Genomic DNA, 18,159 nt, shown 5'->3' with positions numbered 1-18,159 from the left:
TTTTGAGGGTAATGTCTTCGACTAGATACAATTTGTGATCTTTTGACGTATCATTGAAAGAAATCGGTTCGGTGAGAGCTGAGAAAAAGTGGTAACAGACACAAAAAAAAAAAAAAACACATCTTAGTAAAACCAATACCTTCTCAGCTTCGCATTGAAGCTAAAATTACTGAATGAGGAGTATCAAAGAGAGACATTAGAGGATATCTTATGGAACGAGAGACTGGTAGATTTAATTAGCGGGAAAGAGGTATGGGAGGCTATTGCATCAATGAAAAAGAAGAAAACAGTAGGACCAAGTGACTAAGTGCCAGTAGAAGTATGGAAAATATTAGTGTTGGCATAAGGTGGTAGAAAATCTTTTTAATAAAACCCTATTAAAAGGCAAAATGCCTAAAAGAATGGTGGAATAGTATTGTGATGCCGATATTTAAAGGTAAAGGTGACAGGAGTGTGAAAATTATAGAGGCATAAAGCTTATAAGTTAGAATATGAATATTTGGGAATAGGTAATAGAAAAAAGAATAAGAGGAAAAACATATAAAATACGAGTTTAACAAAGGAGAACACGAGGTATGTGTCATGAGGAAATCAGTGATAATAAGAACATGATAGGAGAGGTGGAAAGTTTTAATATTTAGGATTAGTTGCGAAATTTAACATTAAAAATATTGATGTAATTAATCAATTATTTTGTTTAAACAAATTTACACTAATGTAAGTATGTAATATTCTATTGAGATTTTTGAATAAAATACCCTAATATTGACAATTTTATTTAAAAGATATTATGATACTGTTGGTTATTATAAAAAGAATCCATCACTATTTGAATTTCAGAATTTAACTCTCAATAAACTTAGTATGACCCTTAAAGATTTTTTTTTTATTAGGAAGTATGCATTAAAAGAAAAATAGAGCTAAGGTGTATCTAGTCATATTTAAACTTGTAATTTTAAGATGTAACAGCTTGAGTACTCAAGGATTTTATGAATCCTACGCATGGTAAAATATCACATGTGTGACATGGTTCATGTAAGCATATAAAACTGTTAATACGTATAACGTTAGCTGTATTATCAAAACAACTAATGTATATGGCGCTTTAAGTTTCAAATAGTTTTAGGGCATAAGAATTTGTTAAATATGTTTGGAAGAAAGGAATAAATTATATTAAACGATTATCATCAAAACTATAAACTCATCAATATTAAATACTTAAAATATTAAGGCTTTAAGTAAAATTTTTTCAATCATAAATTTGTTTAAATTTTTATTTTCTCAAAATATAATAAAATTCAATATTTTTTTATTAATAACTATTTTCATCTAAAGGGGATGTGTTAATTAAATTTCAGAGTGTTATTTTTTTATATTGTTATTTTAATATCTAAAAAAATAAAACTAAACATTCTACATTCTATCATTTGTCACATTATATGATGAAAAAATGTCAATTTTTGGACTATACCTTTTTCGTTATACCATTAAAGAGTCTTTGTTTTTTTTTTACATTGAAATAGTAAAAAACGTGCTGGATTTATCGAATGTGAACCTTTGTGAGTTCATTTAAAATGAAGTTATAGTTATTATAGTAGTTTGAAACGTGATATTTTTTATTAAGAGAATTGAAACATCTACTTCTTATAAGGGACATTCAAATAACATTTTGTATAGTAAACGATTTGATTTAAGTAAAGTTAATAACATTTTTAACCCTTAACTCAACTTAACATGACACCATATTAAATAAAATAGAAGGAAAGATCGGGGCTAGTTGTCACAATTTTTAATTTTTTTATGGATACGTAACTGTTTTTTAAACTATGAATAGTATACTATAAAATATAAAATATCATTACTTCTTGTAAACATATCAAATGTTAGTACTACAGGTAAAGCACATTAAAAGAGCTTTTTAAATTTAAAAGTTGTGACAATCGACCCCACTTAAATGTTAATTGTCACTAGCCTTAAGGTTAGTTATCTCAGGTTATCAAAATGACAATTAACAAAAACGGTAGCACAGTGGGGTCGCGGCATAGTGGAGACATTGCATAGTAGGGTCCAGTATAGATTTAATCTGACAGTGATTCAAATCACTATCATAAGAAACGCTTCGATGCAAATCTGTAGATAGTGTTTAATTTTAAAAAATTGATGGATAATTGCAAAAGCAATATCAACTTCTATTAAAATAAAATACAAAACCCATAATTATCATACAAAAATAGTATATTTTTCAATATGGTAGCCATTTGCGTATAGAAGATAGATCGTCGGGACAAATTTTTTTTTTTCATTTTGTAGTACATAAAATAAGCTTTAATTTTATATATGTTTAAAGGACGCAGTATTTCCGGAACATTTTCAAAAATTAAGTTGAAAAAGTTATTTTTTGTAAAAAAGTTACTATTTTAAATCCTCCCAGTGAGCAGAATAAGTGTTAGATTTTCAAAAAAAATTATATCAAATGAAAGGGAAATATCTAAGGTTTCAATACAAAAAAATATTATTTTTATTTGTTCATTTTTGAAAAAGTTATGGCAGTTTTAAGTACAAAAAACATCCCGATAAAATGTAATTTTTATCGCAAACATTACATTTTTTTTTAAATTTTCGACAGCCATTTGCACATAGAAGATAAGATGTCGGGACAAATTTTTTTTTTTCATTTGATAGTATATAACATAACCTTTGATTTGATATATGTTTAAAGGACGCAGTATTTCCGGAACATTTTCAAAAGTTCAGTTGAAAAAGATCTATGTTTTTTACAATATTTTAAGTTTTGAACGCCCCCTATATAAGGGGAAATTGTCCAATTTTAATAAAAAGTATGTCAAATGAAAGATGTACTTATAATGTATTTAGAAAAAAAAAATTTGTGCTGATATATACATTTTTCAAAAAGTTATAGCATTTTTAAGTTGAAAATTTAAAATCGAAAATCGAAAATTTTAACACAAAAATAGTGTTTTTTTAACTACGGCAGCCGTTTAAATGTAGAAAAAAAAGTGTCGGGACAAATTTTTTTTTTTCATTTTGTAGTACATAAAATAAGCTTTAATTTGATATATGTTTAAAGGACGCAGTCTTTCCGGAACATTTTCAAAAATTAAGTTGAAAAAATTAATTTTTGTAAAAAAGTTGCCATTTTAAATCCCCCCCAATGAGCAGGTTAAGTGATAGATTTTCAAAAAAATGATATCAAATGAAAGGTAAATATCTAAGGTTTTAGTATAAAAAAAAATTATGTTGATTTGTTGATTTTTCAAAAAGTTATGGAAGTTTTAAGAAAAAAAAGTGAAAAAATTTCGAAAATTAGCGATTTTTAAATTTGTAATTTTTTTGGATATTTCCCCCATTTACGGGGAACGAGGGAAATTTTTTCAATTTTTAAGGGTAATGTCTTCAACTAGATACGATTTGTGATCTTTTGACGTATTTTTCAAAGAAATCGGTCCAGTGAGAGCTGAGAAAAAGTGGCAACAGACATAAAAAAAAAAAAAAACACATCATAGTAAAATTAATACCTTCTCCGCTTCGCATCGAAGCTAAAAGCACTATGTAATAACTTATTTATTAAACAGTCATTATTTATTAGTAATACCTATTAAAAATAGTGTAAAAAGTATAAAAAAATTGTGTTAACTCCAAAATTATGCGACAATCAGCCCTATAAGTTTTAAGACAATAGACTTATTCTCTTCTGATAGATTCATTCTGATAGGGGCGTTATCAGGAACAGTGAATACCACCATAACTACAGATTATTTTTTGGATGTTAAAACTTGCTTAAACACAAAATATTTTTAAATGAAAATCAAATATACGGAGTTTTTATATGAAAGTAAAATGATATTAAATAAAAATTGTTTGTAAAAAATTTATTAAATAATAAAAATAAAGTTTTTTATAAAAAAGATTACGTCTTATAAAGATTGTTTAAGGAACAGAATAGCGCCTCTTCTAATTTAAAATTGAACATACGTAAACGATAATTTCAAATCTAGCTTTTGATTTTTTCCTATTACATATATTTTTAAGATAATTAGTAATTAGTGATTAAATAATAATTTTACTTTAAAATTATTGTGTAAAATTAATTTTTGAGGATTTTCCGTAGTTTTTGTACTAATAACATTTTTTTTCCGTTAAATTTACCCAAAATGCACAAAATAAATATTTTTTAAATCCTTTTGTAATTTTTTATTTATCGGTTAAAGTTTCATAATTCTAAGTAAAACCAACAAAAATTTATACTCCAATATAAAGTTTTGTTTTGTTTTATGAGAAATGACACTAATTCTCAACATTAAGGACCCAAAATTTATTTGAAAATTGATGGAACATCCCCAAATTTAGATAACTTTTATTAAACACCGTGAAAAAATTTCAGAGAAGTTAACAAAAAATTTTTTTTATATTTTTATAATGATTTTACAGTGTAATTATTAATAATATTACTACTAATTAATAATAATATCAAAAACTAAATATTATAGAAAAAATTGGACAGATTTGGAATAAACGTCAAAATTCCATATTTGAATTTTAAACAAGAAAATTACTGTTTTACTGTGTAATTTAATCATTTTTGAATTAATTAATTTAATAATTGATTTTTTCTTTTTCGAAATAATATTGAAAAAGAAAATTAAAAGTAATGGTCATCAATTAGATGTGTACGAAGTACGTCGAATTAGGTTATAATTTCCCTTAGAGATGACAAGTTTGACAAAATTGTAAATTTTGATTACAAATTTATTTGACGACTAAAAAAAGATCATGTAATCAAAATATATAACGCTTTCTGGAGAATTTGTATTCAACATATCATCATTATTCTTTTTTAAGTACTTAATTATTAGAATTGCGTAAAATACAAAAATGTAATTAAATTGACATTTGTCAATTAATTAATTAAACTAATTGATTTTAATAAGTAAGGCGATTAAGTGCAAAACAAAATAAAACATTTTACACAAAAAAATATAAGATGAAAACGAATATAATTTTGATATTAACAAAGATTTTCGCAAAATAAGATATTTTAATTTAATAGTATATTGATATTTACATAATGTATTATTTATGTTATAAATTTGGTAAAATAAATATTTTACTCTAGCTATTCGTTAAGTTTTTTAATTTGATAATCACAATTCTTTTTAGTTTTAAGTTTCGAGTTTAGCTTAGGGATAGTTGGATTTGAGTTTTGGTTCGGTTTAATTACTTTAGTAGCGTTAGGGTTAGGTAATTTTTTCAAATGCTCGGTTAGGCATAATATATTATAATTTGTCACATCTCTACAAGTTATTGTTCAATGTCCTATCAGAAATGTGAATGAGTGAAGCTTCTTCATTAATATTCTACTCAAGCGTAATACTAAACACTAAACATTAAAATTAAATGTTAATTAATCCTAATTCCAGTATATTGAAACTAGCTGTTGAAAAATATTATTGCTACAAAATTATTATAGGACTGTTTTGATAAAAAATTTGTTTTAATTTATTTGGTGAGAAATGACTTAGTTTAATTGATTATTGTAAATAGTATTATTTCAAATAACCTAATGAGTATTGAAATATGTTTAGACAATAATTCTAGACATTAATTATTTTAGTGTTAATAAATCTAAAGGTAACAAATAAAATCTACTTACCGCTAAATACGAAATAGGTCATTCCCAAAAGACAAAAATTTAAAAGTATTATTTTGATCATTTTTTTTAATTTGTGTAATTTGTTCTTTAGCGTATTTAGTCTGTCATTACGCAGATTTTGATTATATAAACAGTATTTTTTGCTTTAAATCTTTAACTGGAAGACACGTGTATAAGCGTATTTAATGTACGCAACTAAAGACAAACGTGATATGAGTAAGTATCAGCTCTAAACAACGACCGGTAAGAGCAATATACGTNTATTTTTTGCTTTAAATCTTTAACTGGAAGACACGTGTATAAACGTATTTAATGTACGCAACTAAAGACAAACGTGATATGAGTAAGTATCAGCTCTAAACAACGACCGGTAAGAGCAATATACGTCGCAGATGTATGTGCTGCTGCCAGCCGATTAACAGGCCTGGAAGGAGCGCACCACTACGGGTGTCGGACGCATTATTCGAACTGACATTTCACATCTTTTCTACAGTCTAACAAAGTTCAAATGCCACGCTTATACGACCTTTTCGTCAGCTATGGCACATAGTTCAGAGTAACCTTTCCAAAAATAAAGAATTTTTAAAGTATCTAAGGTTAAACTTTGTTAAAATTTATGTCCACTAAAAACAACATAACATAGGCGAAAATACAGTATATGTTGTTAGAAGACTTTATTATTGTTTCTTTACACTACAAATTAGGATACCTACTAATTAAATTTAATTATAATGTACTAGTATACAGATATAACACAAAAGTTAAACCTTAAAATTTTGTTAGAAGTTTATTTAAATATTTATTTATATTTCTTTCATCTAAACTATATATTGTGTGTGGGGAGATTTCCTATCATAAATTTACACAGATCAGTAAATAAATTTTGAATGTCCCATATGGATTTTTAATAAGTCATATCATTAATTGGGGACGTAATGTGTTAAGTAAATTTCTTATGTAGCAAAGACACCTAATGAAAACATTCAACGTCGTAAATAAACCTTATTTTTACTAAGATATACATTAAAATATAAACCATAAATGTTTTTTTTAAATTTTTATTTGTATTTATTAAATATAATATACTGTATTTTGGAAATTACTATAATACACTTACTATTATTAATATTTATTGACTTAATATGAATTACTGCCATTATAATATTTATCAAATATATAAAATCTAAAATTTCAACAATATTTAATTATAAACTTGATAAGTTATCACGGAATCTATCTATTGTTATAAATAAAAGGGAATTAATTATTTTAATATAATTTGATTAATTCAATCAACGATATTTTCTGTAATAGAAATTAAATTATATTAATTATTGCAGCAATAAGAATTCTACTACAATTACGATATAGTAGTGTGCATAATCGAGTTCATAATTCAAAACTAATTAAAGTCTATTCAGTCTTTCATTTATTCTTGAATATTGATTTGTTCTAAGTATTAACGATTGACACTTAAAATTGTCTAGAATAAAGTATATACTATAATAAGCAAATGCACTTTTTAAAGGCCTAATAAAAATCAAAATTAAAAATAATCCATTTATTTTTCCATGCACCTGAGACCATACAATTACTTAATAAGATGTCAGTTTGTAGGAAAATAAATTAATTGCGTAATTGAGATTGACCAATCGTTTTATAATTACAATTTTTTTTATTAAATTTTCTTAGCTATTAACAAAATAATTAATGTGAACATCAAAGTAGAATTTTTTTATTATTAATACTAGAATTTTTATTTAAAATTTGAAAATTTAATTTTCCACATGTAATGTCATAATGTAGTTTTTATTTTTGATTAATTTGAATTTATTATGGATTCCAAATAAATGTTTATATTTTATTTGAATTTGAAAGAAATAACTGAATTAAAATTGAATAAAATATTCAAATAGAATTAAATATACATCACTCGCTATTTAAAATAATGATAAAACTAATATATACATATATAATTATCTACATATACAGTAATAATAATCATTAACAAAGTATACAGAGTGATTTTTAATATTATAACCCACTCAATTAGTAACAGAATAAATATAATTTAAACATTTTTTTTCTTTTCTATTTTTAGTTATACATTATTCTTAAATTATTAACTATGTAATACTTTTATAGGTCATCCCATAGACCATTGTATGGGTGTCAACTTTATTTTTAAATGGAACCCATATTTTGAATTTAATCAACTGTTTAAGTTTTCGATTTATTAGAAATGGCAATTGAATTGTTATTATAACTTTATTCATTTATTAGATATAAACATTTAAAGTTTCAAATTTTTGAGTTAATATTTAGGTATAATACACAAGGGATTACAAATACAGGTAGCTAATTAGTTTCCTATGACATCAATATTCGCAGGTATACAGAATTATTATTATCAATGGTAGTAAGGCACATTGTTGTGAGTTTATAAATATACTAACTGACAATATAAAAAGTATATCTATTGATAACCATAATTGATAATAAACAATCCATATGTACTATAAATTATTTATAACATAATTCATTCATAAAAAAAATATTACCTAATAAATATATGAAATTTACTTTTAGCTTCGATGAAAAGCTGAGAAGGTATTAATTTTACTATAATGTGTTTTTTTTTTTTTGTGTCTGTTACCACTTTTTCTTAGCTCTCACCAAATCGATTTCTTTTAACGATACGTCAAAAAAAAACACAAATCGTATTTAGTCAAAGACATTACCTTCAGAATTTGAAAAATTGTCCCTCGTTCCCCGTAAATGAGGCAAATCCCCCCAAAAATTAGAATTTTAAAAATCGCTAATTTTCGACATTTTGTCAATTTTTTTTTTAAACTGCCATAACTTTTTCAAAAATGAAAAATCAATATAATTTTTTTTATATAAAGATACTTTAAGTATTTAACTATCATTTGATATATTTTTGTGAACATTTGACTCTTTACCTGCACACAGGGTGGGATTAAAAATGGTAACTTATTCAACTTAACTTTTGAAAGTGTTCCAGAAATACTGACACTTTTATATATACCTTAAATTTAAGTTTATGTAATATACTTTATTATGGAAAAAAACAAATTTTGGACTTTATTTTGTTTTTATAGTGAAAGTCATCAAAGTTAATAAAAAAAAATATGATTTTTATAAAAAAATTCTTTTTCATATTTTTAATTTTATAATACTATAACTTTTTGAAAAATATATGGATCAATACACATTTTTTCATAATAAGTACTATTTATATACATTCTTCATTCGACATCCTTTTTTTTAAGTCGGACCGTTTCCCTTTATATATTTCTATATTATAAATGTATATATTACACTTATAAATCATTAAACTTGTAATCAGAATAAAACTAAGGAAATAGGAGATCATGTAGGTTTTGGAATAATCCATCAATTTTTTTTAATTTAAACGCTATCTACAGATTTGAATCGAAGCGTTTTTTATGATAGTGGTTTTAATCACTGTCAGATATCTTTAATACTGGACCTAACTATGCCACGTCTCCACTATTCAGCGACCCCACTGTGCTGGGTTTTTTTTAAATTACATTTTTTAATGTAAATGTATTGTCTGTTTAAATGAATACACATAACTAGGAGCATTAATTTTTTTTTTATTTAGTGCGTAAAGATGTTAATACGCCTTACGTACTAAATTAGATACGTGATAAAATAATAATTAATACCTGTTTAATTTATTAATACCTTTATGCATAGTTAAAGTCTTTTAATAAGAAGTAACTATAGTCTTAAATCGACTATTTGTAATCTTCAATATGACTTAACCTCACTTTCTTTAGCAAACATATGATTTGAAAAAATTGTGACAATAATTTCTTCATGTGTTATTACAAAATTATGTTGTTGCACATATTTAAAATGTTTATCAAATATTATTATAAGTATTTGGTTTAAACTTATAAGTTAAATATGTCAATTCATAACTAATGAATGTCGATATATAAATAAGTATTCCTATATTTGTGAACACAACTTTGAAGTATATTAAAAATTCCATTTCATCGTATCAAACATTTTCTATTATTTTTTTTTTTATTGATTATATTTTTTTAATAATTGTGATTTTTTCATTCTATTAAATTTTTTATAACTATTTAATATATTTTAGTAATAATCAACTTTTTTATGTCAAACAAAACGTTTGCTTGAGATATTTTGTTGTTTATAAAAGTAGTCGAAATTGATTTTCATTCTTTAAATAATAACTACATACACATGACTGATCTTTATTAGAACACTAACCATAGTGTATGTTTACGAAAAATATGTCCAATCTAAACTGATTTCGTGGTTCGGTTTATACAAGAAAAAAAAATTATAATTATATTATTCCTCCTAATATTTTGTATCTTCTTGAATTATTTTATTAATAAATGAAAAGTATGGACTTGTAAAACAAGTTTAATTTACAGTTTGGAATAAAATTTTCATCATGATAAAACTAAAAACATTGAAAATTCATGGAAATTCATACAATTTAATTTAGTTTGCATTACCTATCACAAAAGCAGATTTCTTAAGTATTATTCACATGCACACAAAATCGTTGACATTTAATTTCACAGCCGATGTGTTTACAAAAGAATATCTTGGTTTGTTGTTAACTCAGTAAGGGAATAAAATAATTCACCGTAGAAGAGCAACGGAAAATAATTTGGATTTAAATGATTTGATAAAAAATGAAGTTGCTGTCAAAAAAATATAACACCCTTATTCTTCACAAAAACATTTTATTTTATTAAAACGGAAAGATAAAATATTTCGGCGTATGTGTTATTAACAAATGAAAATTATTAAAAAATTAATTCAATTAGTTAATTAGTTCATGATTTCTATAATTAGTGAAAATTATAAAACAATTTTCAAACACGACCTGATACTAATTTTTTACAGTAAAATATTTAACATGAAAAATAATTAATATTAGTTGTCGAAATAACATTTATTTATTTTGTTTGGTTATTTTTAAATTTACAATAATTTGAATGATTAATATTACTTTTAAAAAATCATTATTTAAGTACCAAGTTTTCGATTTTTGGTGTTTAAGTTATTTAAGAGTATGATTTATGAATAGGTATTCTACATTTTTTCATGTATGAAATATATTAGTTTATTATTTATTGAAGTTCATAAAGCTAATTACATGAATTAAAGACGTCTAATCTTTTTAATTTAATCTTTACGAAAAACCAGTCACAATATATTATTATTATATAGAAATTAAATATAATACAAATGTATTTAAATTTTTGGAGAGGTGAATATTTGGCGTACTTACCAATGGGTAGTTTTGCTTGGACGGAACCATTGACAGTAATAAATGCTATTCATCATAACACTTTATTTTCATTAATATTTTGAGTTTATTAAAGTTTTTTGAAAGTAAGTACATCATTAATGTTGCTACTGATACATTTTTATAAAATAAATATTAAATTTAATTATATGCCTGTAGTAAGACTTTATTCAGTAATTATCGATTGTAATGAATACCATAGTATAACTAAGATGCAACCAAGAGTCTGTTTTCTACAACACGGAAACTAATAATTATTAGGTAGAATACCAAACAACAAATTATACTAGGTGATTGCTTTATTAATATTTATTAATTAGAAATAACGAGCTAGGATGAACTACATGGCTTCTATTTCGTTTATCTCTATTACACTAATACACTCGGGATTACATTAGACAGATACAACATTTACAAAACCATATGATCAGCTAGTGGTGTATTCATTATTGGTAATTTCTTATGAGAATTTTTCAAGGTCATAAAATATTTATGAATACTGTGCGTTTTATTTTACATTGAAATTCATTGATGTATGTTGACTACTGATTCTTAATACTTTTATGAGACTGTGTTTACTGAAATGATAAACCAATAATAGTAATATTACAGGTTATTCGATACTGGTTATCAATAATATAAGCAAATATCAAATCAACTATTTAGTTTGTCATGTGTAAACGAAAGCTTCATTAGGTGGACTGACGTTACGTGTTTTCACATAGGTAATTTCTATTTAGTTTGCTTTGATAACGTTATGTAGACAAAGTTTGTTTTCATCTACGTGTAGAATTATTACAATCTATCACTTCATAAAGTTCTTTTTTTATTATTCTTTTTGCTTTGTTTATGTTTACCAACCAAAAATCACGACTTTAAAACTAATCACGACCTTACTCGTTTAAAAGTTTTCATTACACTGTTGGAAATAGATAATAAAACGGGAAACTTGACGTTAGAAAAAGTAAATACTTTTCAATGGTCCAATATTAAGTACCATAAAGGTTAAGTTTTACATTCTTATAAATTGTACTTTTAGTTATTTATTGTTTACCTATACACATATCATTTGAAGTAAAAAAAAAAATTATCTACTTGATAAATATCAAGTGCAATGTAATATTAATATTATATTATGTAATATATTATTATGTTTTTCTTGTTAATGTGATAATACAATAGATTATTACAGGGTCACTAATAGAAATTTTGGATTTAGTAATGAAACCCTTTTAAATGATATTATATTTTTTACTTTAAAGAAACAATACTAATTAATCATTGTTTTTATCCTATTTATAATTTTACATTTACCCAATGTTTTGTATTTAATTTTTTTTATTTATTTATTTATTAACGCCAGTCGGCTTTTTTGAAAAGATACAATAAACGTACAGTATATAGTTTTAGTAACAGTGAAATGAATTGACAAATGTAAAAATAATAATATGTGTCTCTCCGTACAAAGCTAAAGATTATCATTATATTCACGCATAAACTTAATTAAGGGTGCATTTTTAGCAAAATTGGAGCTGCTTAAAGGTAAATAAAATTGACACTGAAATCTAGTATTATAGGGTACAAGAATATCAAGTCGCTCTAGTAAACGTGGGGCATCAATATCACCATTTTATAATCTATCGATAAAATATTTACCGAATTTTACACGTCTATGTTCTAAGGACTCAAGTTTAAGAAATTCATTTATTGGACCGTAATCATGGGCTGGGTGCGCTATATTAAGGGTATAACCAGCGAAATCTAGAAATCTATTTTGAACCTTATTAATTCGGCGTTTGTCAACTGCGGTTGTCTTCATAGGTATAAATTTATGTAGGATAGATGTAAGGTTTATTTGTAAAAAATCAGCAGCTTCATTGGTTGACAACAAGCTGAGATTATCAGACCAGTTAATGGAATTAAGTGCTTCATGAATCAAATTATAGTTAGCATTATTAAAGTCATAATATTTATGTTTGGTATCGAGCGGGGGAATAGTACGTTGTTTGAGGCAAGATATTGAGAGTGCTGGATGGTAAGAATCACAGGGCAAAAGATAATCAAGGGCTTTAATAACATGAACATTACTAGCATTAGTAAATAACGAATCAAGAGTAGAACCATTAACGTTTCGTATTTCATTAATCTGATTAAAATTAATTAGAGAATACTGGTCACCTATTAATCGGACTTTGTCAGATATAGAACCATAATATTCCAACCTAGAAGAAGTATTTATCCATTTAACATTTGGAAGGTTAAAATCACCAAATACCATACCAAAATTAAAATTATTTGAACGCCAAATTCGATCTAATGAAGCTGCATGATTTTCGTAGGTGCAAATATCTGAACCAGGAGGCAAGTATACACAAGCAATAAGCGCTACAATTCCTCCGTATAGAGTAATCTGAACAAAGATTTGCTCAACGCTATCAGAGGGGATTTGATTATAACGATTTTAAGCTCATTCTTTACTGTCATAAGAGTTCCCCCTCCCCGTATACATTTACTGGTATAGGAATTACGATCGCATCTAAAAATTATACATCCTTTAAAACCTAACTCAGAATTAGAGATATCCGCGGAAAGCCAAATTTCAGTTAAAAGAAATATCATAATTAAGAGTAACTAAATTAATGCGTAAATTAAATAACTTTTTACGTAAGCCACGGACATTATGGTAGTACATTTTAAGTGATTTTAAACAATTATTAGTATTAGAATTGCTTACAATGTTACAAGAATAAGATAAACTGGAAATTACAGAGTTTGGCTACGAGTAATTCCGAAATTTACAAATAAAATTAAAATATGCATTAATAGAAGATATAATATTAGTGCAAATAGAATAATCAGAATTTATATTAAAGAAAGAGTTGTGACGGCAGTCAGGATTGATGAAAAAGTGATCCGAAACTAGTTTTTTGAAGGCTGAACGGTGGAGAGTTGTTGTGGTTGACAAAACGATGTAGTACGGTGGTCATCAGCAACAATGAGTGGCACGCCATTTACATATTTTATCATGATATTAGTTTCATCTTTATTCTTACATTCAGCTAGATCGGAATATACACTACTAACTTAAATTACGATAAATAAATATATAAAAATATACACCATTTTTTTCAAATGTGATTTCGCTACATTAAAACATAAAAGTGATATTCGTATCTATAGTATAATATGAACTTAAATATTGATAGTGCAATAAATTGACATTTTCATACTTTTCAAATCTATCACTAGTTTAAAATCATATAATATAAAACGATTTTTAAAACAATTTTTTTTTTCGTTTGAACAAATCTGATGACTTAAAAAGGAAATGAGGTTTGTATTTGAAAATTGAAAGTTAATACGAGTTTAGAGTAAAGGGATGATAGCAGAAAATTAATTAAATGGTGTAAGGCAGCTCAACATAAAAAATTATTGTTAATAACATAAGATAATGATATGCTTTAATATTTTTTAAGATATTTCGTGAAGCGTACTTAAGGTATCTCCGTATATACTCAAATTTAATTAATCAAAATTAAATGAATTCAGTCGAATATAGAATTTATAAATTCTTTAGTTTCCTTAAATATTACTCATTTTTGCGAAATTGACTGTAAATTTACATTATTTGTTTCCATAAAATAATGTAATATCTTGAATGGTTTAATATAAAACAAAAGTGAAGCTTAAATAATTATAGACGACAAAAACACTAACTCTTTCATACTAAACTCATTGAAATTTAAACTGAAAATGAATAAATGTAAATTTTAAAACATATTCGTGCTGTACGGAGAGAATAAACAAAAGAAAATTTATCAAAGACATACCAATAAAATTCACAAACGAAAATTACCTCATTTACCACATTTTTTAGGCTAACGAGATAATTAGATATAAGCGCTGAGTTTATTAAATTTTCAAACGTGTAATAGCTCATAATTGGAGTGTAAAATACATAAAAGCTATATTAAAATAATTCCGCACTTGGTTATATAAGTCAAATGGAGGGGGTTAGGGGGTAAATTTTCTCATTGGCATACCCTTTTTGACATTTAAAAAATCATTTCGTATCACTCGAGCTAGGTATATTTTATTGAAGGACTAGGCTATTTTTAAAATAAATAAAATGAGACTTAAATGGTTATACAATAAAATTATATTTCATGACAAAAATTCGCTAGTAAAAAAGGTAACATTTAAAATACATTAGATGCATGTACCGTCTATACAACGCAATATTTAATATATACATATATAGATAAATGAAAATATTTAACCCAAGGTGTCTTAAGCCTAACACTCATAACGCTTATAATTTTTGATACAATTATCATTTTGTTGATAAATTTTTAAAAATAATTATCGTCTTCTAAACTACGTTTAATGCATATTATACAGGATGATTTTTTTATCATAACCCACTCAATTACTTACAGAATAATAATAATTTAAAAATTTTTTTTTATTACTATCTTTAGTTACACATTATTCTTGAATTATTAACTATGTAATACTTTTTAAGTTCATCCCTTATGCCTGGTAAGGGTGTCAACTTTGTTTTTTTAAATGGTAACACATATTTTTAATTTAATAAAATGTTTGAGTTTTTAATTCAATAATAAATGGCATTTGAATTTTTAATAAAACTTAATTTGTTTATTAGATATAAACATTTAAAGTTTCAAATTTTTGAGTTAATAAACATGTATAATACACAAGGGAGTACAAATACAGGTAGCTAATTAGTTTCCTATGACATCAATATTCGCAGGTACACAGCATTGTTATTATCAATGATAGTAAGGTACATTAAGGGATTACAAATACAGGTAGCTAATTGGTTTTTTATGATATTGTTATCACAATCACGGATTGTTTATTATCAATTGTGACTATCAATAGATATACTTTTTGTATTGTCAGTTAGTGTATTTATAAACTCACAACAATGTACCTTACTATCATTGATAATAACAATGCTGTGTACCTGCGAATATTGATGTCATAGGAAACTAATTAGCTACCTGTATTTGTATTCCCTTGTGTATTATACATGTTTATTAACTCAAAAATTTGAAACTTTAAATGTTTATATCTAATAAACGAATAGAGTTGTATTAAAAATTCAAATGCCATTTACTATTAAATTAAGAACTCAAACATTTTATTAAATTAAAAATACGTGTTGCCATTTAAAAAAACAAAGTTGACACCCTTACCAGGCATAAGGGATGAACTTAAAAAGTATTACATAGTTAATAATTCAAGAATAATGTGTAAATAAAGATAGTAATAAAAAAAAATGTTTAAATTATTATTATTCTGTAAGTAATTGAGTGGGTTATGATAAAAAAATCACCCTGTATTGTATTATCAATCGTTAATTAATTAAATTATCTTGAACATTTCAAAATAGTAATTTTTAGTTCTTAGAAAAAATTTTGATGAGTCAATAACAATTTTAGAACAAATACTCATTAAATTATAAACATTACATATAATGGACACGTAGAATGAGTAGTACTATTTTTACTTAAATTTGGTTTTTTTAATATATAGGAGTAAAATATATATATTATTATTATTATTATTTATTTATTCGTCACTGGCCAAAATATTTTAATCGGTTATAAACCATTTATAAGAGGTTATATAAGAGGCTGCATTTTGTTATATCATCGATACATTTTTATAATTTGTTTTAAGCACAATACGTTTTATTTCTACGTTTTAACTACAATAGTGACAATTGACCTAGCCAAGAACAATAGGAGATGCAGCTGATTTACTCGTATTCATTTCCAAGTACTTTAAAGTGTACCGCAAGTTTCCGTGCCTCTTTCTTCCATGTTAGTCAACACTAGTGCCGATTTCGACAAAGTATCCTATACTGCTGATGTCCATGATATTGTTAATTTTTTGGAGTGGAAATTGCAGAGCGAACAAGTTTCGAATCAACAGCCACCAGCAAAAGACATTTTTCAGCACGTTGTCGAGTAGTCTGCCAAACCTAAAACGCGGTGCATTTGTTCTGAAGACGAAATGCCTTTCATGAAAATGATTATGTAGAATGATGCCGGATTGTAGTTGAAGATATTTGATGGATCTGAATACTACTCAATGTTCTCGACTAGCAATCCATTTAGTTTGCCGAAGACGATGATCGTTTCGTTCTGAAAGGATGTCATATGAACGATGTCTGTTATTATCAACTTAATCAATGCAAGTATGTTATAGTGCCGAAGTTATCAAATGAGTTTAAGATGTCCCCAGCTATGTTGCAGTACCAACAGTCTGGGTAATGAATTTAAGGCAGAACTTCTGTTGGAAGGATCTTATTGCCAAGAACCGTTAGCGAAAAACGAGAGTCTTTATTGTTTATTGGTGTTTTAAAGCCGAAAATTGTACGGCTTAGACAACCTAAATTCCTTTATCAGCGTGTAAGTAGAACGGCTAGTAACTGATTCATTTAGGCTACTGATTAATTATTCGTTATACGGTGTTAATAACGTGATATTATAAAATATTTAATTTTATTTCATGTGTGGAAATAATCATATGTTTTTTTAAACTGTCCATTACATGTTAATGCATTTTATTACATTTTTTTTGTCAATTACATCGCCGTTTTTTTATTTTATTTCGTTTTGTTGTTTCTTTTGTTCATTCTGTTTATTTGTTGAAAAATTGTATTTTTAAGAACATTATCAAATGTATATTTTTTATGTTGTACGCAATGGCGTATCCATGGGGGTTAGGAGTGGTTTCTAAATTTAAAATAATATTATAAATATCAAATGCATACTAAATACAAAAACTAACTTTTTAAAAAGTAATACTAGTAATGTATAAATATAATATTTAGTTTTAATTTTTAATTTTGTTGAATAAAAATTAATCAACAAATTATTAACCTCGCTTTTCCAAAAAAAATCTGTATACACCACAATAAATAATTATTAGTTATTTTGTAAGCGTGTGATTTCAAATTTCAATATTTATACTATCAACGTAATTAATTTTGGAATTAAATACTTTTTCCATTTTAATGGATTAATAATACTGCCCCGATTGTCACCGTGAGATTAATTTGTAAATAAACTGTAAAAATAAACTAATTATTTGTAAAACTATATAA

The 18,159-nt window shown here is 25.3% G+C and overlaps 1 protein-coding gene and 1 long non-coding RNA gene across 2 annotated transcripts in view; one reads left to right on the top strand and one right to left on the bottom strand.

The window, feature by feature from the left end:
- Nucleotides 1-5,925, bottom strand: part of LOC126905410 (uncharacterized) — a 29,962-nt gene extending 24,037 nt beyond the window's left edge. Inside the window, exon 1 of the mRNA XM_050685082.1 lies at nt 5,672-5,925. Coding sequence (XP_050541039.1) covers nt 5,672-5,732 — 61 coding nt within the window. The 5' untranslated portion in view covers nt 5,733-5,925. The remainder of the gene's footprint in view (nt 1-5,671) is intronic.
- On the top strand, nt 1,937-3,533 carry LOC126905422 (uncharacterized). The gene is made up of 2 exons (XR_007703998.1): nt 1,937-2,837; nt 3,089-3,533. It is a non-coding gene; the product is annotated as an uncharacterized LOC126905422 (long non-coding RNA).
- Nucleotides 5,926-18,159: the final 12,234 nt, after the last annotated feature.

The sequence above is a fragment of the Daktulosphaira vitifoliae genome, unplaced genomic scaffold (assembly GCF_025091365.1).
Source record: "Daktulosphaira vitifoliae isolate Bord-2020 unplaced genomic scaffold, ASM2509136v1 Scaffold_4, whole genome shotgun sequence".
NCBI classification, from domain to species: domain Eukaryota; kingdom Metazoa; phylum Arthropoda; class Insecta; order Hemiptera; family Phylloxeridae; genus Daktulosphaira; species Daktulosphaira vitifoliae.
Note: the sequence above shows the minus strand (reverse complement) of the source record. Positions and strands in the feature narration are given on the sequence as shown.